Here is a 23,610-nt window from a genome sequence, read left to right as displayed (position 1 = left end):
TAACTTTAAAGAGAAACACATATATGTACTTTTGGCAAATAAATGAGGCTTACTTCTCATGTTTATTTTGAGAGAAACATTTCTCATGTTTAGTTTGAGAGAAAAATGTATTTATAAAAACCTTCTATAAAAAAATGACAAGTCAAACTCACGATCAATATCAGCACATCTTAATTCATTATGGACATCGTGCTTCGTTAGATTCATTCCCAACTTAGCTAAAGTGCACATCATTCCATGTAAATCAATACAGCCAGTTTTATCCTTGTTAAAGAAATTGTAGGCATCTTGGAAAGCTGGGGAAATAGAATTAAGTTAAGACAGTTATTTAAGAATAAACACATATTCTAATGGAACTGGGACAGACAATACTGTTGATTGGAGGTCATGTTCTGAAAACGCATTTAGAGAAATCTGTGTACTTAATAGGCATTTCTTATAAAGAACAGTGTCCTTCCATGAGATTTGAACTAGATTAAACTACTTTGTGGAAAAGCAAAATGTAGGCAAAAATGGCTTTTGAAAATTTTTCGCACTCTAATTCCTAGAACCTGTGAATGTATTGCTTTACATGACAGAAGGGATTTTGCAGATGTAATTAAGGTAGATTATCCTGGATTATCTGAATGGATCCCTTATGAAGCAAGAGAGATGTGGCAGAAGTGAGAGATTCAAAGCAGGTGGATTTGACAGGTTGTTGCTGGTTTGAAGATGGAGAGGGTAGGTGATGTGGAATTTAGGTAGACTTAAGGGACTGAGAGAGACTCCTGGGTATCAGCCAGCAAGGAAGTTGGGACCTGAGCCCTATGACTGCAAGGAACCCCATTCTGCCAAAAACCTGAACAAGCCGCTAAGTGGATGCTCCTCCAGAGCCTCCAGATAAAAGGCCAGGCTGGCCAACACCTTCATTTTGGCCTTGTAAGACCCCAGTGAAGAGGAACCAGGAGAGCCCATCTGACTTCTGACTTACATAGAACTGAGAGGTCTGAATGTTCTGTACAGACTCAAAGTTTTTTCAAAGAAGAACTCAAGGCATTAACTGGAGTCAAAATTAGGTATATATTTTCTAAAATTAGTAAAGTGTTAGTTGTTCAGTCCTGTTCGACTCTTTGAGACCCCATGGACTATATAGCCCACTAGGCTCCTCTGTCCATGGAATTCTCCAGGCAAGAATACTGGAGGAGGTTGCCACTGCCCTCTTCAGGGGATCTTCCCAACCCAGGGATTGAACTCAGGTCTCCAGCCTTGCTGGCAGACTTTATACCATCTGAACCACCAGGAAAGCCCCAAATTAGTAAATGAAGGGGTAAATCCAGAACAAGGTAGTCGCTAAGTGGCACCAGAATAAAAGATTTCATACTGCATTCGAGTTTTAGTACCTCTATGTACAAGAGTGATTAATTCTATAGAAATTATTTTTTTTAATTTAAATTTATTTATTTTAATTGGAGGCTAATTACTTTACAATATTGTATTGGTTCTGCCACACGTCAACATGAATCCGCCACAGGTGTACACGTGTTCCCCATCCTGAACCCTCATCCCACCTCCCTCCTCGTACCATCCCTCCGGGTCATCCCAGTGCACCAGCCCCAAGCATCCTGTATCGAACCTGGACTGGCGATTTGTTTCTTATATGATATTATACATGTTACTGCCCTATAGTTATGTGAAAAATTAACATATTTCTCCTTTGATATAAGGCAGGCTTCTCAAGGGCTGGAACTATCTCTGGATAGTTCCAGAAAAAAAAAAAAAAAACTATGTTTCTTTTTTTCCTCCCAGTATTTCTGGCATGTAGTAGGCATTCATGAAGCTTAATCAACAAGTACTTACTACATGCCTTCTACGTGCCAGGTGCTGCTCTAAGTGCCTGGGATACATTAGTGCACTAAATAAAGCTTCTGCCCTTATACAAACATAGTAAATAGGTAAGTTAGAGAGCGTGTTAGAAGGTGGTAAGTGCTATGGAAAAAAAAAAATAACACAGGGTTGGGGGTTTAGGATTTCTAGGGATTGAAAGATAGGTCGCTTGTATTAAAAGGTAAGATTTGGGCAAAGACTTGAAAGGTGAGAGAGTGGGTATCTGGAGGAAGGGAAGAGAGAACTAGGCAGAGGGAAGAGCTAGGGCAAAGATCCTAGGGGAATGGGCCCAGCACATTCCAGGAACAGCAAGGATGCCAGTGTGGCTGGAGCAGAGTGAGCAAGAGCAAAGGAGTAGGAGAGGTCAGAGAGGTGATGTTATGTGGGGTTATGTTTAAAAATTTATTTTCGATTTTATTTCAGATTGATTTTAGATGTAGTTGCAAAGACAGCACAGAGAGTTCCTGTAGATTCCTGTATCATTAACATCTAACATTACTATAGTACATTTGTCACATCACGAGGCCAACATTGGGATAGTACTAGTAACTAAACTGCACACGTTATTTGGATCCTACTGGTTCTTCCCTCCACTCTTTTCCTGTTCCAGGATCCTGTCCACACCACATTATTACATTTAGTTGTCATGTTTTTTGGGCCTCTTCTCTCTAACAGTTTATCAGTCTTTCCTTTTTTTTTTTTTTGCTGACACTCTTGCAACTTTTGAGGAGTGTTATTCAGGTGTTTTGTGGAAGTCCTTCAATTTGGGTTTTTCTGCTGTTTTTCTCATGGTTCAGTTCAGTTCAGTTCAGTTCAGTTGCTCAGTCGTGTCCGACTCTTTGCGACCCCATGAATCGCAGCACGCCAGGCCTCCCTGTCCATCACCAACTCCCGGAGTTCACTCAGACTCACGTCCATCGAGTCAGTGATGCCATCCAGCCATCTCATCCTCTGTCGTCCCCTTCTCCTCCTGCCCCCAATCCCTCCCAGCATCAGAGTCTTTTCCAATGAGTCAACTCTTCGCATGAGGTGGCCAAAGTACTGGAGTTTCAGCTTTAGCATCATTCCTTCCAAGGAAATCCCTGGTTAGCCTGAGATTATGGGTTTGGGGAAGGGAAACCACAGAAGTGAAGTGCTGTTCTCATCATTATGTCAAGGCTATCAACATGACTTATCACTGATGAGGTAACTTCAGGTAAAAATCTGAGGTCTGTCAGATTTTTCCAGTGTAAATTTCTTTCCTTTCCTTTTCATATTCTACTCTTTGAAAGCAAGTTGCTAAGGGTAGTCTAGGTTAAAGGGACAGAGGGCCCAGGGGAATGGGGAATTAAGCTCCACCTCCTGGAAGAGGTAGTATCTATTAATACACTATTTGGATTTCTTTTGTAAGAGAGATTGGTATCTTCTTCATTTAAAAAACTCAATCATTTATTTTGTCATTTATATTTATATTAGGGACATCAATTTTTTTTAATGCTTTGAGTTATAATCCACTACTATTCATTTTATTGCTCAAACTGTTCCAGCTCTGGCTGTTGGGAGGTCTTTAAGGTTGGCTTCTGTATCCCTTGACACGCTCCTGTTCTTTTGCATTCTGAGCATCTCCTAACTTTCTGGCACTGCAAGATGTTCCATGTTCATCTTGTATATTCTCCGTCCAAGCCCTCAAATCAGCCATTTGTCCAAGGAACTCTGGTTCTTTGACAGGAGACTGACCCTGGAAATCACGATCTAGGTGCTAGGTATGCTTGCGGCTATGGGGGTGTCAGTGCTTCTGTCTTCTCAGCAAACAGAGCTAGCAAGTATATGCACATATACTAACCCATGTACATACACATATCTCTATTTCTTGATCTAGCCATCTGCATCCATATTAAGCTAAACATGAGTTTATACTGACCTCTCACTCTAATCCAGTTCCACTGTTTCACTTTAGCCTTCTACCCTTGTTTATCTGAAACCTCTCACTCCAACAGAGAGAAACCTGGATCCCACCATCTACCATTCGGTCACTTACATATTCAACCTATGTATACATGTACAATAGTTTTAGAATTGTTCATCTATACCCCTATGAAACAACTTGTTAGATGTTTATACTAATTAGTTGTTTCATACTAATTAGAGCATGGTTCTCATTACCTCGCATTTGTGAAGGGCTCAACTTCCTTTCTTTGTGCTGTAATTGACATGGCAGAAGTCCTGGTAAATCTTTATCCCTGAGGAAAGAGATGTATATTGAAACCAGCAAATATTAGTTCCATTCATCAGTTTTTGCTGACTGGAGTGGCTGTAAGTACCAAAATATATAGAGTCACACTACCTAAGGGTCCTGTTACTGTCAATTGCCAATAGCTACAGGATGGGCAGTGATATTGGTTATGGAGGTCCTCGTCTGCCCTAGACTTGCCCATCATCCTAACCCCTTAAAATTTTTTATTTCTTCCATTTTACAAGAGGAAACTGAGGCTCAGAGGGATTAAATAACTTGTCCTGAGTCATAAAGATAATAAATGGAAGCCCTGGGATTCAAATCCAGGTTTATTTGACTCCAGTGCTGAAGAATATAAGCCTTACACGATTCCTATTGTTAGAAATATAAGTTGTTTCAAATTTTTAATGTTTAAATAATCTTATTATGATGAATATACTTATAGCAAAACTTTTGCTTTCATGTTTATTTTACAACTTTGCCAAACTGTATTTTTACCAGCATATGGGGAGAGAGCAGTAGATTGATTTCTGCCGATCTCCCACCTCCCCCTGCTGCTCAGTGTCTCATGTCAACTGTATCTATCTATTAACATCTCTCATCAAGAGAGAACAGTTCTGGAAAGTTTGGAACCCTGGATGACCTTTTGTTTCCTCAGAAAATAAGATCTGAAAAAAAGGAGAAGATGAATACTTTGGGGATTATTTTATATATATCTGCAGTGATGTGTTATTATTTTAGGAACATAAAAATGTATTATGCAAAATTGGATTTTTAATAATATGGTAATTTAATAATAAATTTATAATAAACACAATTTTATGGATATATTTTATTTAAAATACATCTGGTTTTAAATTTTTTTCTATTTTTTAAAAATATATTTTTAATTGGAGGACAATTGCTTTACAACATTATGTTAGTTTCTGCTGAACAACCATGTGAATCTACCGTAAGTACACATATATCCCCACCCAACATTTAGTTTTGACACTCGTAGAACTAAAGGTTTTAAGAAATATGTAATCTCTCAGTTTTTGTGCTTTTACAATAATAAATTTAAAAAGTAAAACTAGAAGAAATATAAACATAGAAGTTAGATTAAAAAATTATGGTTTATGAATGTAGTTTCCTCTACAGTATCTAGTTAATTCGTCAGCTCATTTTTAAAGAGGGACCTGGGAAAAAAGAAGGTGATAAGGTCTCAAAGTGCACTAATCTCAACATTTTTGACACGGAGTTTTATCTAATTAGTCTTATTTTCACAGCTTTTACTAACATTGATTTCTTCTGGTGTTTGCTTTTTATTACTGACTTGATACCTTTACTCAGGTTATTTTATATTCATTGTTTATAATTCTAAATATAAACAGATTACTTTCGCATGATATAAATGATGCAGTAGATGGAGAAATATGAAGTTCTTAAGAAGCAAGAGGAAAGTAGAAGGCCAGGCAATGCAATCTTATTGTGCTCCGTCGCTCAGTTGTGTCTGACTCTTTGTGACCCCATGGAGGCCACCAGGCTCCTCTGTCCTTGAAATTTTCCAGGCAAGAACACTGGAGTGGGTTGTCAGGCCCTCCTCAAGGGAATCATCTCATGTCTTTATTCAGTTCAGTTCAGTTGCTCAGTCATCTCTGACTCTTTGAGATCCCATGAACTGCAGCACGCCAGGGCTCCCTGTCCATCACCAACTCCTGGAGTTTACCCAAACTCATGTCCATTGAGTCTGTGATGCCATCTAACCATCTCATCCTCTGTCATCCCCTTCTCCTCCTACTTGCAATCTTTTCCAACATCAGGGTCTTTTGAAATGAGTCAGCTCTTCGCATCAGGTGGTCAAAATATTGGAGTTTCAGCTTCAAAATCAGTTCTTCCAATGAACACCCAGGACTGATTTCCTTTAGGATGGACTAGTTGGATCTCCTTGCAGTCCAAAGGACTCTCAAGAGTCTTCTCCAACAACCACAATTCAAATGTATAAATTCTTTGGCACTCAGCTTTCTTGATAGTCCAATTCTCACATCCATACATGACCACTGGAAAAACCATAGCTTTGACGACATGACATTTCTTGGCAAAGTAATGTCTCTGCTTTTCAATATGCTATCTAGGTTGGTCATAACTTTCCTTCCAAGGAGCAAGCATCTTTTAATTTCATGGCTTCAGTCACCATCTGCAGTGATTTTGGAGCCCCCAAAAATAAAGTCAGACACTGTTCCCACTGTTTCCCCATCTATTTGCCATGAAGTGATGGCACCGGATGCCATGATCTTCGTTTTCTGAATGTTGAGCTTTAAGCCAACTTTTTCACTCTCCTCTTTCACTTTCATCAAGAGGCTCTTTAGTTCTTCACTTTCTGCCACAAGGGTGGTGTCATCTGCATATCTGAGGTTATTGATATTTCTCTCAGCAATCTTGATTCCAGCTTGTGCTTCCTCCAGCCCAGCGTTTCTCATGATGTATTCTGCATAGAAGTTAAATAAGCAGGGTGACAATATACAGCCTTGACATACTCCTTTTCCTATTTGGAACCAGTCTGTTGTTCCATGTCCAGTTCTAACTGTTGCTTCCTGACCTGCATACAGGCTTCTCAAGAGGCAGGTCAGTGGTCTGGTATTCCTATCTCTTTCAGAATTTTCCACAGTTTATTGTGATCCACACAATCAAAGCCTTTGGCATAGTCAATAAAGCAGAAATAGATGTTTTTTCTGGAACTCTCTTGCTTTTTCGATGATCCAGCAGATGTTGGCAATTTGATCTCTGGTTCCTCTGCCTTTTCTAAAACCAGCTTGAACATCTGGAAGTTCATGGTTCACGTATTGCTGAAGCCTGGCTTGGAGAATTTTGAGCATTACTTTACTAGCGTGTGAGATGAGTGCAGTTGTGCAGTAGTTTGAGCATTCTTTGGCATTGCCTTTCTTTGGGGTTGGAATGAAAACTGACCTTTTCCAGTCCTGTGGCCACTGCTAAATTTTCCAAATTTGCTGGCATATTGAGTGCAGCAGTTTTACAGCATCGTCTTTCAGGATTTGAAATAGCTCAACTGGAATTCCATCAGCTCCACTAGCTTTGTTCGTAGTGATGCTTTCTAAGGCCCACTTGACTTCACATTCCAGGATGTCTGGCTCTAGGTCAGTGATCACACCATCGTGATTATCTGGGTCATGAAGATCTTTTTTGTACAGTTCTGTGTATTCTTGCCACCTCTTCTTAATATCTTCTGTTTCTGTTAGGTGTATACCATTTCTGTCCTTTATTGACCCCATCTTTGCATGAAATATTCCCTTGGTAAATCTAATTTTCTAAAAGAGATCTCTAGTCTTTCCTATTCTATTGTTTTCCTCTTTCTTTGCACTGATCTCTAAGGAAGGCTTTCTTATCTCTCCTTGCTATTCTTTGAAACTCTGCATTCAAATGGGTATATCTTTCCTTTTCTCCTTTGCTTTTCACTTCTCTTCTTTTCACAGCTATTTGTAAGGCCTCCTCAGACAGCCGTTTTGCTTTTTTGCATTTCTTTTTCTTGGGGATGGCCTTGATCCCTGTCTCCTGTACAGTGTCACGAACCTCCGTCCATAGTTCATCAGGCACTCTGTCTATCAGATCTAGTCCCTTAAATCTATTTCTCACTTCCACTGTATAGTCATAAGGGATTTGATTTAGGTCATACCTGAATGATCTAGTGGTTTTCTCCACTTATTCAATTTCGATCTGAATTTGGCAATAAGGAATTCATGATCTGAGCCACAGTCAGCTCTTGGTCTTGTTTTTGCTGACTGTATAGAGCTTCTCCATCTTTGGCTGCAAAGAATATAATCAATCTGATTTTGGTGTTGATCATCTGGTGATGTCCATGTGTAGAGTCTTCTCTTGTGCTGTTGAAAGAGGGTATTTGCTATGACCAGTGTGTTCTCTTGGCAAAACTCTATTAGCCTTTGCCCTGCTTCATTCTGTATTCCAAGGCCAAATGATGTATAGATCATTTGTATAGTATAGTAGTAGATATACTGTGGGCAGGAATCCCTTAGAAGAAATGGAGTAGCCATCATAGTCAACAAGAGTCTGAAATGCAGTACTTGGATGCAATCTCAAAAAGGACAGAATGATCTCTGTTCGTTTCCAAGGCAAACCATTCAATATCAGGTAATCCAAGCCTATGCCCCGACCAGTAATGCTGAAGATGCTGAAGTTGAATGGTTCTATGAAGTCTTTATTAGTTACGATTAAAAAAACATACTCTTGGCAGAATTCCAAACCTTATCTTTGCTCAAACATGAGAAATGTTGTTGTTTTTTTTTTTTACTTAAAAAATTATTTTATTTTACAGAGTTTCAAAGGTTCAAAAAACTTTAGATTTGGAATGAACCCAGTATAGCTTCTCATCTCATGTAGGAATTCCCTCTACATGTGATATTATCTAATCTTTGCTTGACTACTTTCAGTAACAAGGAAGTCACCACTTCAAAAGGCAATTTGCAATAAAGGGTAAAGGAACAATGAGATCAAGGGATCTGGCTGCTCTAAGGTCTTGGGGCTCCCTGGTGGTTCAGCTGGTAAAGAAGCTGGCTGCCAATGCAGGAGATTTGGTTTCAGTCCCTGAGTTGGGAAGATAACCTGGAGAAGGAAATGGCAATCTACTCCAGTATTATTGCCTGGAAAATTCCATGGACAGCCAGACTCAGTTCATGCGGTCACAAAGAGTTGTTCACAAATGAGTGTGCATGTGTGTGTGTGTGTGTGTGAATGCATACACACACACAAGGTTGTCTTACCCATGTCCCAATAAAGAAAGTTAGTAATACATTCTTGTAGCAAATGCACGGTTAAGGACATTAGGAGAAACACTCTCAAAATGACAAGGAAAATGGATAATTGTGAGAGAGGAGAGAGGCTTCTTGACTTATGATCGGATAAAATTTGCACCAGGCTTTTACTTTCAGTCATTAGTGGTTACTGTTTATTGGAATTTGTAGTAATCATACTGAGAAAAAGGCAAACCTCCCTTCCCAATTTTATTTTTAAAATTTCATTTTACTTTTTATATTTTGAGCCACTTGGCATTTGGGATCAGTTCTCTGATCAGAGATTGAACCCCCTTGGAGTCTTAACCAGTGGACCATCAGGGAAGTCCCCATCCCAACTTTAGCCCAAGGTTAGTCAGAGTTAATTTACAGATTTCATTTTACTGGCCATTTTTGAGCTACATACTCTTTTTCTGTATTCAGATGCTTAGGAGTTTATTATCCTCTAAATTCATTCTCCTTTAAACTGATACTTAATATGTCTTAATGTGTAACTGACAACCTCTAGCCCTCTGGAGTATTCTGTCCCAGCACACAAAAATAGCCTCTTGTTTGGAAGAACTCTTTGTTTCTCTTCTTTTTTGCTGAACCACACAGCTGTGGGATCTCAGTTCCCTGACCAGAGATCAAACCGGGGCCCTCAGCAGTGAGAGCACCAAGTCCTAACCACTGGACCACTAAGGAATTCTCCCTCTTTGTTTCTCTAGTCAAAAGGACATATATATATATATATATATATATATATATATATATATATTTCATAAAAAATATTTATCTTCAATTCAGATGTTTTGTTTTATAATTAACTATCACAGAATGGATCCATGAGGAGGTTTCTCACTTGTTTCATTATAGCCTTTATGTATTTAATATATTCATCATAATAATTTTTTATCTTAATATATAGATCACCTTAATAAATTCATAACTTACCTCCTACTGTGGAAGTTGGGTACTTTTGTTAAAGGATTCAGTTTAAATTTTGCTTTAATTTCAGAAACTGCCATGGGGCCAGTAACTCTGTCTGGAATTCAGAAGATACCATTAAGGATCAAATCACAGATTAATTTTTTTCTATACTTTTACAACTTTCCCAGCTCAGGACCTGGAGTTTGAAGTCCTGGGCCTCAAAGAATGATAATATGTACAAATGCAAGTGAGAGATATGTGCATGTTGGGAGTTGGAAGGCCATGTGGACAGGCCCCTTTAGTATCCCAAGATCTCTAAGCAAAATTTCCTGCCATTGCTCCTCCTTCATAGTGAAGTGAAAGTCGTTCAGGTGTGTCCGACTCTTTGCGACCCCATGGACTATACAGTCCATGGAATTCTCCAGGCCAGAATACTGGAGTGGGTAGCCGTTCCCGTCTCCAGGGGATCTTCCCAACCTAGGGATCGAACCCAGGTCTTTCACATTGCAGGCAGATTCTTTACCAGCTGAGCCATAAGGGAAGCCCAAGAATACTGGAGTGGGTAGCCTATGCCTTCTCCAGCGGATCTTCCTGACCCAGGAATCAAACTGGGGTCTCCTGCACTGCAGGTGGATTCTTTACCATCTGTGCTGTTAGGGAAGCCCCCTGAATATATTAGTATTATTCTGATCCTATATAAAAATAAGTGGTAAAGCATCCTGGAAATATTTAGAAAAAATTGTTTAAAGACAACATTTATTTTTCATCTCAAGACATTATAGCATTTGCAATTTGCTAGTTGTTAGTGTCTTGGATAGCTACCTGGTAGTAAGTAGCTTTTCCCAGAGGTTCCTTCTGGTCCAGCCCTGCCCAATCAGTTCTTATGAACCCACTGGTCTTTATTAAAAGTAAGAATATGTGTGGGATATAATGCTGTTTTGCTACCCTAGACCCTCCTGAATGGACTCTCAACCACTATGGTCTTCCTAGTCCTTCCTTTCTACTTCTGCATAGCTTATAAATCAGGACCTGTGGACCAGAAGCTGGGTTGGTAGGGTTTCCCCCTTTTATTGTTGATCTTTTTCTCTTTTTAATATAGAGTTCTGACTTAGGAATAGTAGACTATCACATACTATTAAACCATGAAGAAAAAGTCTCTAATATTTGGTTAGAGTTCAATTTTCCAAAGTTTTTATCTCATTCTCTGGAAAACTGTTGTTTCTAAATAACTCAACTACATGTGCCCAAAATCTAGAAACCTACCACAGAGCTGGGAACTCTGGAGAGGCTTGACAATTTAGGCAGTTGAAAGGTGCTGTGAAATCATCCTCATGGCTCAAAATAACCATTACTTTAAAAAACTACCTTCAATCTCTCACTGAGATGATAGACTTTAAAATAAAGGACTCTTCATAGATTCCTATACAATCTGGATATTTACCTACTTCTAAGTGGTGCTACTTATAACTTCTGGGCTTCAATCAGATTAAGAATCCAATAAAGGGTTTGTTCCATCACACAACTGTGACCTCATTCACTTCTCAGGCTCAAGCCCAGGTGAGAATGACCCAAAAGCTCCTTCCAGCTTTAGAGTAATTGTGATTTCAATTCAATGTGCTTCATTCAGCACCTGTAGGTTATGTGTGGGTATGTAACAGAGTCAGAATATTTTGACACTGGTGGGATTTCAGGGAAGGGGGAGTTGTTGTTGTTTTTAATTCTGTATTAACATATTTTCACACTAAACAGTTGTGAATTGAAAGTTGTTCAAGTAAAAAATTTTAACCAATTGCTTTGGTTGAATTCTGATTAAGAACCATTTCATTAATTGTTTATATCCAGAAAGAAGGACAAAATCAAACTCATAGATTTGTAGTCTATGGTATTACTGAAAAGAGTGATTTTAAAAGAGCAATTAAAGAAAGCATTATAATTGTTTTAACTTTAGTATTCAAGATCCGACAGGTCTTGGCATTTAAATCATCTAAGCAGAGAAGTTGGAAGTGTCCCTAGTTTTCACAATGGCTAAGCACAGATACCTCTGGCAAAGGCTTAGCTTGAGCCCCTCAGGTTGTTTCAGGCTTCACTTGGCTGTAACTCTAGAGATTTTCTTTTCCTGCTCTGGGGGATTCATTTATTATGTGCATAATTTGACTTTTCCCTAGTCTTTCCAAACTTGGTACATTGCCTTTCATTCTGGCTAGGCATACAGAGGGAAAGAAAGACAAGGTTCAATTTATAAATTAAACAAATATTTAACTAGGGCCTACTATACAGAGGGAAAGAAAGACAAGGTTCAATTTATAAATTAAACAAATATTTAACTAGGGCTTACTATGTTAGGGGCTACCAAGATTTAAAATGAAGATAATGACCACCATTGTACTTTCTGTTTCTAGGAATTTGACTACTCTAGAAATCTCATAAGTGGAATCATACAGTATTTGTGACTGGCTTATTTCACTTAGCATAATATCCTCAAGGTACATCTATGTTGTACAATGTATCAGAACTTCCTTTTAAGGATGAATAATATTTCATTATGGGGCTTCCCAGGCAGTGCTAGTGGAAAAGAACCCACCTCCAGTGCAGGAGACGTAAGAGACTCAGATTTGATCCTTTGGTTGGGAAGATCCCCTGGAGGAGGACATGGCAACCCACTCCAGTATTCCTGCCTCGAGAATCCCATGGAAAGGGGAGCCTGGTGGGCTACAGTCCATAGGGTTGCAAGGAGTTGGACGTGACTGAAGAGACTTAGCATGCATGCACATGTACAATATTCCATTATATATATCACACTTTTTATTTATTTATCTGTTGATGGACATTTGGGTTGCTTCCATCTTTCAGCTGTGATAAATAATGCTGCTGTGATACACCGGTGTTCACATCTCTCTTCAGGACCCTGCTTTCATCACTATAACACTCTTACCACCTCAACCTCTACTTCCTGCTCTGGATTACTGCAAAAGACCTCCTAACTGGTCTCCCTGCTTCTGTTCTTGCTACATCCACCCCTGCCAAGTTTGTTCTACACACAGGAACCAGGAAAATTTTCTAAAAACTAAGTCAGATCATGTGATGTCTCTGTTCAAGTCCTCAGTTTCCTATGTTACTCAGAGTATTAACAAAAATGGAACCTTTACATTAGCCTTCAGGGCTACTGCCCACACCTGTATCACCCCTTTCCCCCAACAAGGGACACCTCACTGCACAATCCTGAAACTGTACAGTGCATAGCCTGTGTGGTGGTCCCATTCCCTTCAAGACCTCATCTCCTCCTACATTGCCCTTGCTCACTCTGTTGCAGCCACAGTGGCCTCTTTGTTCTTTCTCAAGTATTCCAAGCATGCTGTTGCATGAGTGCTTTTGCACTTGCTCTTCCTTCTGCATGGAGTGTTCTTGCTCCAGATTTCTGCTCCCCAATCTCCTTAGCTTTTTGCTTAAATGCTCTTTATCAGTGAGGTCTTTCTTGATTACCTTCCTCCTTTTACAGTATCTCCTATACTCATTTTCTTTGCTTTATTTTCTCTGTAATCTTGGTCATACTATTATTTGCTTATTGTGTATATCTCTTCACTAGAAATTAAGATCCACAAGAGCAGTGAGCTTTGTCCCAAGCACCTGGACTAATACTTGGCACATGCTAGACTCTTACTGATGTTACGTGAATGGATACACACACCCCTTCATTGCTTCAGCAGACACCTGCTAACAGCAGGTACAGAAAATAAAAAGACTTATAAAATGTGATGTCTGGGTAGGGGATTAAGAGGTACAAACTGCTGCTGCTGCTGCTAAGTTGCTTCAGTCGTGTCCGACTCTGTGCGACCCCATAGATGGCAGCTCACCAGGCTCGGCTGTCCCTGGGATTCTCCAGGCAAGAACACTGGAGTGGGTTGCCATTTCCTTCTCCAATGCATGAAAGTGAAAAGTGAAAGTGAAGTTGCTTAGTCATGTCCGACTTTTCGTGACCCCATGTACTGTAGCCTACCAGGCTCCTCCGTCCATGGGATTTTCCAGGCAAGAGTACTGGAGTGGAGTGCCATTGCCTTCTCCACAAACTACTATGTGTAAAATAAATAAGGATACATTGTACAACAAAGGGAATATAGCCAATACTTTATAATAACTATAAGTGGAGTATAATCTATAAAATTTTGGTTCACTGTGTTGTCCGCTAGAAACTAATATAATATTGTAAACCATCCATACCTCAAAAAACAAAAAAAGAGATGGCATGCCTATCCTAAAGTAGCTGACAGGGAAGTGGGACAGTTTCATTCAGATTCAGATTTCTGTAACTGTGAGTGAATAGTGGTGACAGTAATCATTGAAATTGATAAGGTGGAATACATAAGGAACTAAACCATTCTGGGGAGTAGACATGTATTATAATTTAGTTACATCAATAGTCATCTATTTAGAACCAAATGGGATGAAGGGCTGATTTCGCTTAATTTACTGGTAGGTGTATCTTCCATAGTTTAGAACTGGAGGACTGGTATGATATTTATCTGTAGGGTTGATGGTCCCAGGACATAAGCTGGGTTCCACAGCTTGAGGCACTGTATAGATGGAAGGTGCTTTGGGGTTAGGACTTATGTTTGGGGCCAGCCTATTGTTTATTATTTCTACTTACAGAGCCTGACAAGCAAACAGGCATGGATTTTGAGTACTTGTGGGTTTTGTTTTGTTTTTTAGCAAATATGTTTTTGGGTCAGTCCTGGAATTACAAAAGAAAGTAAACTATAATTCACATACCATAAAATTCACACTTTTGAAAGTGTACAATTTTGTGGGTTTTAGTATATTTACAAAGTTGTGCAACCATTACCACTACCTAATTCCAGAGCAGTTCCATCAGCCAAAAAGAAACCCTGTACCCACTAACGGCCACTCCCCATTCTCTCCTCCCACAGTGATTGTCTCCGGGCAACCGCTAATCCGTCTTTTGACTGCATAGATAGACCTACTCTGGACACTTGCCTATATATAAGTAGCGTTATGAATGTGTGGCCTTTGGAGTCTGTCTTCTTTCTCTTGGCATCATGCTTTCAAAGTGCATATATACTGTGGCATGTATCAGTACTTCATTCCTTTTTAGGATTAATATTAATATTCCATTTATACACATAAATATTCCATTTATACACATAAATATTCCATGTATGTGTATGCCACATTTTGTTTATCCATTCATAATTTGATGGATATTTGGACATATGTTTTCATTTCTCTTTGGCATATTGCTAGGAATGGAATTGCTTGGTCATATGGTTTCACGTTTTGGGGACTATGTTTCACATTTTGGGGACTGCAAAACTTTTCCACAGTAGCTGCACCATTTTACATTCCCATCAGCAATGCATAAGGATTCCAATTTTTCCACATTCTTATCAACACTTGTTACTGTCTTTTAAAAAATTATAATCATCCTAATGGGTGTAAAGTAGTCTCTCATGGTTTTGATTTTAATTTCTCTAAAGACTAATGATGTTGAACATCTTTTTATGTGCTTACTAGACATTTTTATATCTTCTTTTAGTAAATTTATATTTTGATAGAAATTTATCAAAATAGAAATTTACACTGCCCATTATTAAAATTGGGTTATTAGTCTTTTTCTGGTTGAGCTAACAAGGTTTCTTTATATGTTTTAGATATTACCTTTGTTTTTCTCACTCTCTTGACAGTGAAAACTTGTCAACCACAAAAGTTAGTCCTAGAATTTTAAAGCTGAAAGAGAACTGATAGATCATTCATCTAATTTACTTTTTTCAATTTATAGATAAGGACACTAAAGCCCAATGAGTTGAATTAATTTCTCTAGTGGCAGAGTTAGGAATATCTGCTTTGTATAACTGTACTGTAAATTGCATCAAATAGGTTACAATGTAATTAGAGATGATAACAATTCATCAGAGTTGAAACCATTAGAAAACAATATGAAATACCGACTATCATATGAGATGCATTGCATCATATACCATTGGGTTGGCCAAAAAGTCATTTGGGTTTTTCCTTAAGATGTAGTGGAAAAACCCAAATGAACTTTTTGACCAACCCAATAAAAAGGCAAAAGGAACTCAGAAAAACAAGTGGGGAAACAATGGTGTTCAGTTACCTGTCAACAAGTAGACAGAGGGTAGTAATTGACAAAACAACTAAGGAAAATAACCACAGAGTAAGAAATATAAGTCAAAATATTAAACTCCATCATTATAATGCCTTTGCCTGATGCCATCAGGTTTCACTCACCTTTGGTATCATCTGTGATTTTCATTAGTTTCTGTAGAGACCCCATTCCTTTTGATTAAAGACAAGATTCAGAGTCAAAATTATACAAATTTCTGAAGTGAATGAAAAGTAGAATAGGAAGATGTCATTTTATATTAATTTTTCCTTAGATGAGAGGGAAGCTGAAGAAAGTGTCAGTTGTATCTGATATACATCTTAATTAAAATTGCTTTCTTTCCTGATTTAATGTATAAAACTCAAAAGGCAAATTTTTTTGAAAAGCATCATAGAGTCAGCATTGAGGTCAAGACTATTCATTTATCATCTCTTGGGATGTAAAGAAGTGAAGTAACTTTGGAAACCTGTTTTGACTCAAGAGAAATGATCTGCTAGGCATTTCATTTTCATTAGTGCTTTGGTTGTGAACCCTTGACTAATCTATACACCTTTTAATGATATAGATATTTCTTTTTAGTGAATACTTCTGTGGAATGTGTGGGTACAATATATGTCATAATATTAACTATAGAACCTCCATCCCTCAGTGTACTCCATCCCATGGCCAGAAAAATAACCATCAAATACCTTAAAAGTACTGATTCATGTCTTTTTCCTCTCAAAATGTGGGGCAGTTTGGTTTTCTTAATGTGAGGAGATTAACTCTCAGGAAAAAAGGGCTCAGTTACTTAGGTTTGGTCTAATCTGGCTAGATAATGTCAATAATGTACTGTTATAATACCAAGAAAAGACAGGGCAGGTTATGGAAACATGGAAAATTCTGTGGTAACTTTAAGCTGTGAAGGTTGTACAGCGTAATGTATCATGCAGAAAGGAGTACACATAAAACAGATATATTGTCTTTATGGGAGAGGAGATAGTAATACTAATATGTGTGTGTGTGTGTGTACGTGTGTTGGTCGCTCAGTCATGTCCGACTCTGCGATCCCATGGACTGTAGACTGTGAGGCTCCTCTGTCCATGGGATTTCCCAGGCAAAAATACTGGAGTAGGTTGCCACAAAAAACATAATTTGTAGAATTAAGCAAAGCTTATCATTTCTTTCCCCTCCCCTCTCCCCTACTCCATTCTCTCATACTTCTCTCATTCTTCTCAGGCTCTTCTCCTGCCTAGACATTAGTTTGCTTAGAGACATCTTATACCATTCTTGGGTACTGCATGGAGAACCACAACTCTGACTGGGAATGTGACTTGGAAGATATCTCTGTTCCTGACAAGAAGCAGGCTTTATTTTTCTACACTATTTTTTTATAAATATATAGTAAAATTTCTCTATATTCCTAATATGTGTGATTAAAAAATTCTCACGTAGAATCCCACAACCCAAGCACCACTGAAGGTCAGAATGGAATTTTGAATGCTCATTATCAGATGACATAAATATTAGCAGGTCTTGAAGCTGTTCATGTAGACATGTCATTTTCATGTTCGTGCCTAGGTAACTGGAATCTACCTTTATGACTTAGAAAACTAGCAATGGTGAAATAGGAATTAGCAGGAAAGATTTTTAATGTGAAAAATGTTATTGTCTAAAAAGTAACTGTCTAGTCGTCTGAAATTTGAGGGTGAAAACTTAAATCATAGTAGTACATGTTCGAATGCACAAAAAAGTCAATGCAGGATTCAGAAATAAAATCTATTTCCTCAATATCTATGTCTATACAGAAATCTTGGACTTCCTTGGTGGCTCAGACGGTAAAGAATCCACCTGCAGTGCAGGAGACCCGGGTTTGATCCCTGGGTCGGGAAGATCCCCTTGAAAAGGAAATGGCTACCCACTCCAGTATTCTTGCCTAGGTAATTCCATGGAGAGATGAGCCTGGAAGGCTACAGTCCATGGAGTCACAAAGTTGGACATGACTGAATGACTAACACTTTCACTTTCATACAGAAAACTTAATAAGGGGAAATTGAATATTATTTGGTGAGCTTGTGGAACAGACATTACTGTTTAAAATTTCTAAAAATATTGAAATACACTTTTAAATGTCTAAATTTTCTTTAATGCACTGTAGACGTCACAGAATAAAACATACTTTGGTGACAGCAAGTGGAATGGGGCTTTTGTAATGACAAAAGCAAGTGGGTGAGCAGGGTGAGCATGTGAAATGTGTGTTTGATAGAGTCTGGAAGGGAAAGAAAAAAACAAAAATGCAACACCACTAGGAAAATCAGGGAAGTATGAGTGAAAGAAAAATAATTTATTAATAGAAATATAGAAGAGTTAAAAAAAAATAGAGAAAAATAAACAGAAAATTTTTGCACCTTGTTTTATGTCCATCCAGTGTCTCCTGGTTTATAGTCTATGGGAACTTGAGAAGAATTTATATCCTGCTGTTGTGTGAAAACTGTATAAATCTTAATTATGGTGAATTGGTTGATAGTGTTTTTCAGGTCTACTATATCCTTCTACTTTTGTCTTTTCATTCTATTAATTTTTGAGAGTTTGATATTGAAACTCCAACTAAAAATCTTAATTTATCTACTTAAGAAATAGCTGTAATATATAGTGGAACTATATGTAACTTTGTTCTGTATTTTCCAAAGTGAAAGTGAAGTCGCTCAGTCATGTCCGACTCTTTTCGACCCCACAGATGGTAGCCTACCAGGCTCCACCATCCATGGGATTTTCCAGGCAAGAATACTGTAGTGGGCTGCCATTTCCTTCTCCAGGGGACCTTCCCAACCCGGGGATTGAACCTGGGTCTCCTGCGTTGCAGACAGATACTTTACCGTCTGAGCCACCAGGGAAGTATTTTCCAAGTCTCCTGTAAATGTGATATTACAAATTTATAATTTAAAAAGAAAAAAAGAAGTGAAAGAGGAAGAAGAAGGGTGATGGAAAGGTAAGCAGACACCACCATAAAATTGTGCTGTCTCAGCTTTGTAAATGTTTTTTTAAACAACTGATTCTGATTTGGGTGGCTCACTTATGACTCACAGAACCGTTTCTTCTGAGTGGCCTGGATTGGGAGGGTTAGCTCAAGAATAACTGTGATACAACTGCTTGGGTTAGTGAGTGTTTAATTATTTGAAAGCAGGAGACTAGAACCTCTATTAGTCAATAAGCACTTATTGAGCATATACTGTGTACTCAAAAACTGAGCCTTGCTGAAAGCAGGAACTTTGCTTGTCTCTTTTTAATTTTTGAACTTTCATTTTTACAGTTGCTTGGGTACTCAGTAAATGCTTATTAATGAATTCTGATGTTATACATGGCCATGGAGGATTGCTTCCAGTATCCCTAAATTCAGCAGCATGACTTTCAATGCACGATTAAAGGCTACCAAGTAGACATTTCTGAAAGTTTTCTGGCACCAGCTACAGAAACAGCAATAGATGAGATCAAGTGGACTTATTCAAAGAGATGCTTTTTTTTTTTCTTTTACAAATAGTAAAATACAACAGCCCTCACTTGGAAAGTTTAAATGTGGGTACCCAGAATTTAAACTTATTTTCTCTAAGATTCATTTTATAGATACTTACATTAAGTACCTTAAGTTACTTTTCAATCCTTCTTTTTGAAACACAGTCTTTCAGAGACAATTCAATTTTTAAAAATCATATTCATTGAAAAATGCTGGTGCAGAGAGCAAATTAAAATTACTTAATAATCAAGTACAGATTGAGGTTGTGTATGTGTTCAGGAAAAGAGGGCAGAAGACAAGTTTTACTTACCTCTACTGATCAATTTCACAGTATAATTTTCAAACTTTCCATTAATTGTTTCTATGTAACTATAGAACATAGTATTGTGGCACTGGGAAAATTATTTTAGACATAAATGTGATAAAAGACCTGCACATTAAAAGTACTGAGATTATGTATTAAATTTCAGAGGCATCCAAGAAGAAATTTTAGGCCAGCAGACACACCCATCAATAGGTAAGATTTTAACATTAAAAAGAAAATGGGAAAGTACATTGAAAGTGAGACTTTAAAGCTAAATGCACAAAAGTTGTGTATGTATAATGAAAAAAATTTGGGGTGGTGAGATTATAGATTATCACTGGTGATAGAATTAAGGATTATTCAAATATTTTTCATTCTTTTATTTTGTGACTATAGAAATTTTCTATTCTATGTATTAGTTTTTTTTAATTTATTTTTAATTGAAGAATAATTGCTTTACAGAATTTTGTTTTTTTCTGTCAAACCTCAGCATGAATCAGCCATAGGTATACATATTATGTACTAGTTTTATAACCAAGAAAACACATGAAAATAAATGCACAGCATCAGATTATCAATTACTAACAAAAAATTTCTACTCACGTTTAATCTTCTTCAGGCCATCCATTATTGAATGCACTTTAACCTTCCCATGTTCTATAAAACATTTTGAATCAGATATAGAAGCCATGTAAAAGTTATTAAAGCAGATAAAAGTTATGAAATTATTAAAACAACATGGCAGATTGGAACTTCTTCCATGAATTAGAAGAACTAGAGATACTGTTTTGCCTTGGAATTGGATTATCTCTCAAGTGAGTATGATGGAAAAAAGTATAGATCAATGAGAGAACTAGCTCGACTTCCTTAATGCAGTTCTTCTTTTCTGTGTTTCAAGGTATTAAACTTCAAAGGTGATACATGGGAAAAGGGATATTACAGAAAGAACCAGGGCTTGAGTCTGGCAGTATGTTTTTCAGACTCAGATCAATGACATTTTATGAAGAGACTATGTTGGCAAAAGCTCAGAGTTGGAATAGGGAGAGAAGGACTTGCTCTGTTTTTTGTTCTGACAGGTATTTCTTGAGAATCAACCCATTTGAGATGACAGTGTATTACTCCCGAGGATACATTGTATGCTTCTCTGACTTGAATGATCTTCTCACACTTGTTCAACCTTAAGGTCTTCTCCAGGAAACCCCAGTCCTGACTAAATGCTCCGTTAGCACCTTCTGCATACATTTATTACATTATATCAAAATCATTTTATGTGTCTGTCTGTTCTGTTGGACCATAAGCTCTTTGAGGACAAAGGCTTTGACTCATTCATCTTTGTGTCTTTAGTACTTGGCATAGAGCCTAGCACATAGGATCCCTTCCTTTAACAACTTAACAATTTGTTGGGAGACAGTATAAGTTTGACCTAAGAAAGAGTGCTAAGGGGGAATCAGTCTGAGTAGTGGAGGACACTGATGGAAATGTGGAGGGGAACAGGACCAGAAAAACAGGAAACAGTGGTTGATACCTGAGAAGTTAATGCAAATGCATGAGAAATCTAGAGATTTAAATATTGTGTCTAGGACAGAATAGCACTTGCATGAGAAAAGACTAAAAATAAGCTAGAAGAAGAGCAGCTGTGAGACAAGTGGGACTGAATGTTTCTTTCATGATGTCATCCCGTGTGAGAAGGGGCAAAAAGAAACCCTGAGTGGCACCTTCAAGAATTCTGGCAAGGAAGTAATTTTTGGTGTCTATAAAATATTGCACACTCTTGTTTCAAGACTAACAGCATATATCTCTTTCTCTCTTCCTCTCCCCAAACTCTGAATATATTTTCAGTCTTCCCTCCTCAGCAACAAAATGGGAGGCTGGAACTTGAGGAACAGAAACAAAAGTGAAAATTCCCCTAAAGCAGGAATTGTAGCAGAATCTATGAGAATAAGGACCTATTATTTAATTTTAAGCAGTTTCAGTAAAATAAGCTACCAACCCAGCCTTGAGTTGAGAAATGATGGAATTAGCATCCAGTGGAATAACAGAATTAAAAAAAGACAAGAGCATAGTAGAAGGAATGCAAAGCAGAGAATTCAAAGTGGCAAGTCAGAACTATGGGTTAGTAGGACAAATATGTGTCCTTCCCCTAACCTACCCAAAAGTCCCTGGATATAGGAGAATTTCTGGGTTTCCTCTATACATGATAGTATCACAAATTGGTTCAGTGTTGGAAAAATTGCTTGCTATGTGGGGAAAGACCCCAAGTTGGATCCTTGTCTTACCATATGCAGAGGTATATAGCTGAATTAAAGATCTAAATGTGAAAGGTAAAACCATATAGTTAGTAGAAGTATTGAAAAACAAAAAAAAATTAAGTGTTGCCATATTTGGTGTTCATTACTGAGGAAGTGAGTAGGTAAATTTCAGTAATTGTATTGAAGGGATATTTTGCAACAGCCAGAATTAGACTGGTTTATAGAAACATGGGTCTCAAAAAATTATTAAAAATTTGTATAAAGTATTTGTCTGCATTGGTTATTCATTGCGTCATGAGGGGTTTTGCATTTCAGCCCACAGACTCTCTAGTTGTGGCTCGTAGGCTCAGAAGTTGTGGTGCACAGGCTTAGTTGCTCTGCCACATGTGGGATCTTAGTTCCCCAACCAGGGATTGAACCCATGTCCCCTGCATTGCAAGGCGGATTCTTTACCACTGGACCAACAGGGAAGTCCCTCAAAAACATAGTGCTGATTCACATCCACTAGGATGGCTAGAATAAAAAAGTCAGATAGTAACAAGTATTGATTTGGGAGTGGAGGAATCAGAACCTTTTTACATTTCTGGTGGGAATGCAAAATGATGCAGCCATTTTGGAAAACAGTCTGTTCCTCAAATGGTTAAATGTACAGTTATCTTATGACCCCGCAGTTTCACTCCTAGGTATGTACCCAAGAAAAATGAAGTACATCCACACCAAAAGTTGCACACAAATGTTGATAGCAACCGTGTTCATAATAGCCAAAAGGTGGAAATAATCCAAATGTCTATCAACTGATGAGTGGATAAATGAAATGAGACATATCCATACAGTAGAATATTATTTGGCCATTAAAAGGAATAAAGTACTGATAAATGCTGCAACATGCATGAATTTTGAAAATGTACTAAGCAAAAGAAGCCAGTCACAAAAGACCATATATTATATGATTTCATTTATATGAAATGTCCAGAAAAGCACACCTATAGACACAGCATGTAGATTAATGATTGCTTAGGGATGGAAGGGTAGGGAGTGAAAACTAAAGGTACAGCGCTTCTGTCTGAGGTGATGGAGATGTTTGAGAATGACTGTGGTGACAGCTGCACGTATCCGTGAATGTTAAAAACCACTGCACTGTATACTTTCAGTGAATGAGCTGTATGTTATGTGAACCATATCTCAATAAAGATATTAAAAATGTTGAGTGATAAAAAGAAATAGTTTTATAACATGATACCACTTAAATAAATTAAATACCACACACATTGAATTTTCAAAGGGATATACATATATCTAAATAAACCTGAGGAAAGTGGGTTGGTAGGATAAGTATTAGATATAATAGAGAATGGACTTACGATGGGGGAAAAGAAATAGAAGTGTAAATAGGAGGTAACAGGAAAAATATAGTAAGTCCTTTACATACAAACCTTCAATTTGCAAACTTTCAAAGATTTGAATATGCGTTCAAATGTCTAATTATGTAAGTTAGTTCACAGGTCTGGGGTATATTGTCATATGCATACATCCTCGACAAGTGGCTGTGTTTTTGTGTACTTTACTGTACAGTACTGTACAGAGTACAGTAGTATAGCATCTTTATTTCAAATCCAGCATGTCTGGAAGCAAGCATAAAAGCAAT

At 37.8% G+C, this 23,610-nt stretch overlaps 1 protein-coding gene across 3 annotated transcripts in view; it reads right to left on the bottom strand.

The window, feature by feature from the left end:
• Positions 1-23,610, bottom strand: part of EFCAB3 (EF-hand calcium binding domain 3) — a 149,510-nt gene that overhangs the window by 21,982 nt on the left and 103,918 nt on the right. For 2 of the 3 annotated variants that reach the window (XM_070773709.1, XM_070773710.1), the window contains 5 exons: positions 20,320-20,373; positions 16,048-16,095; positions 9,811-9,901; positions 4,006-4,082; positions 153-296 (listed from right to left, as the gene is read on the bottom strand). In XM_070773709.1, coding sequence (XP_070629810.1) covers positions 153-296; positions 4,006-4,082; positions 9,811-9,901; positions 16,048-16,095; positions 20,320-20,373 — 414 coding nt within the window. Of the gene's footprint in view, positions 1-152; positions 297-4,005; positions 4,083-9,810; positions 9,902-11,049; positions 11,612-16,047; positions 16,096-20,319; positions 20,374-23,610 lie in introns of those variants that run through there. The other variant, XM_019980735.2, reaches the window with a different exon arrangement.

This window comes from Bos indicus, chromosome 19, assembly GCF_029378745.1.
Source record: "Bos indicus isolate NIAB-ARS_2022 breed Sahiwal x Tharparkar chromosome 19, NIAB-ARS_B.indTharparkar_mat_pri_1.0, whole genome shotgun sequence".
Taxonomy (NCBI): Eukaryota; Metazoa; Chordata; class Mammalia; order Artiodactyla; family Bovidae; genus Bos; species Bos indicus.
The sequence above is the reverse complement of the archived record's forward strand: the minus strand, read 5'-3'. Positions and strand labels throughout refer to the sequence as shown.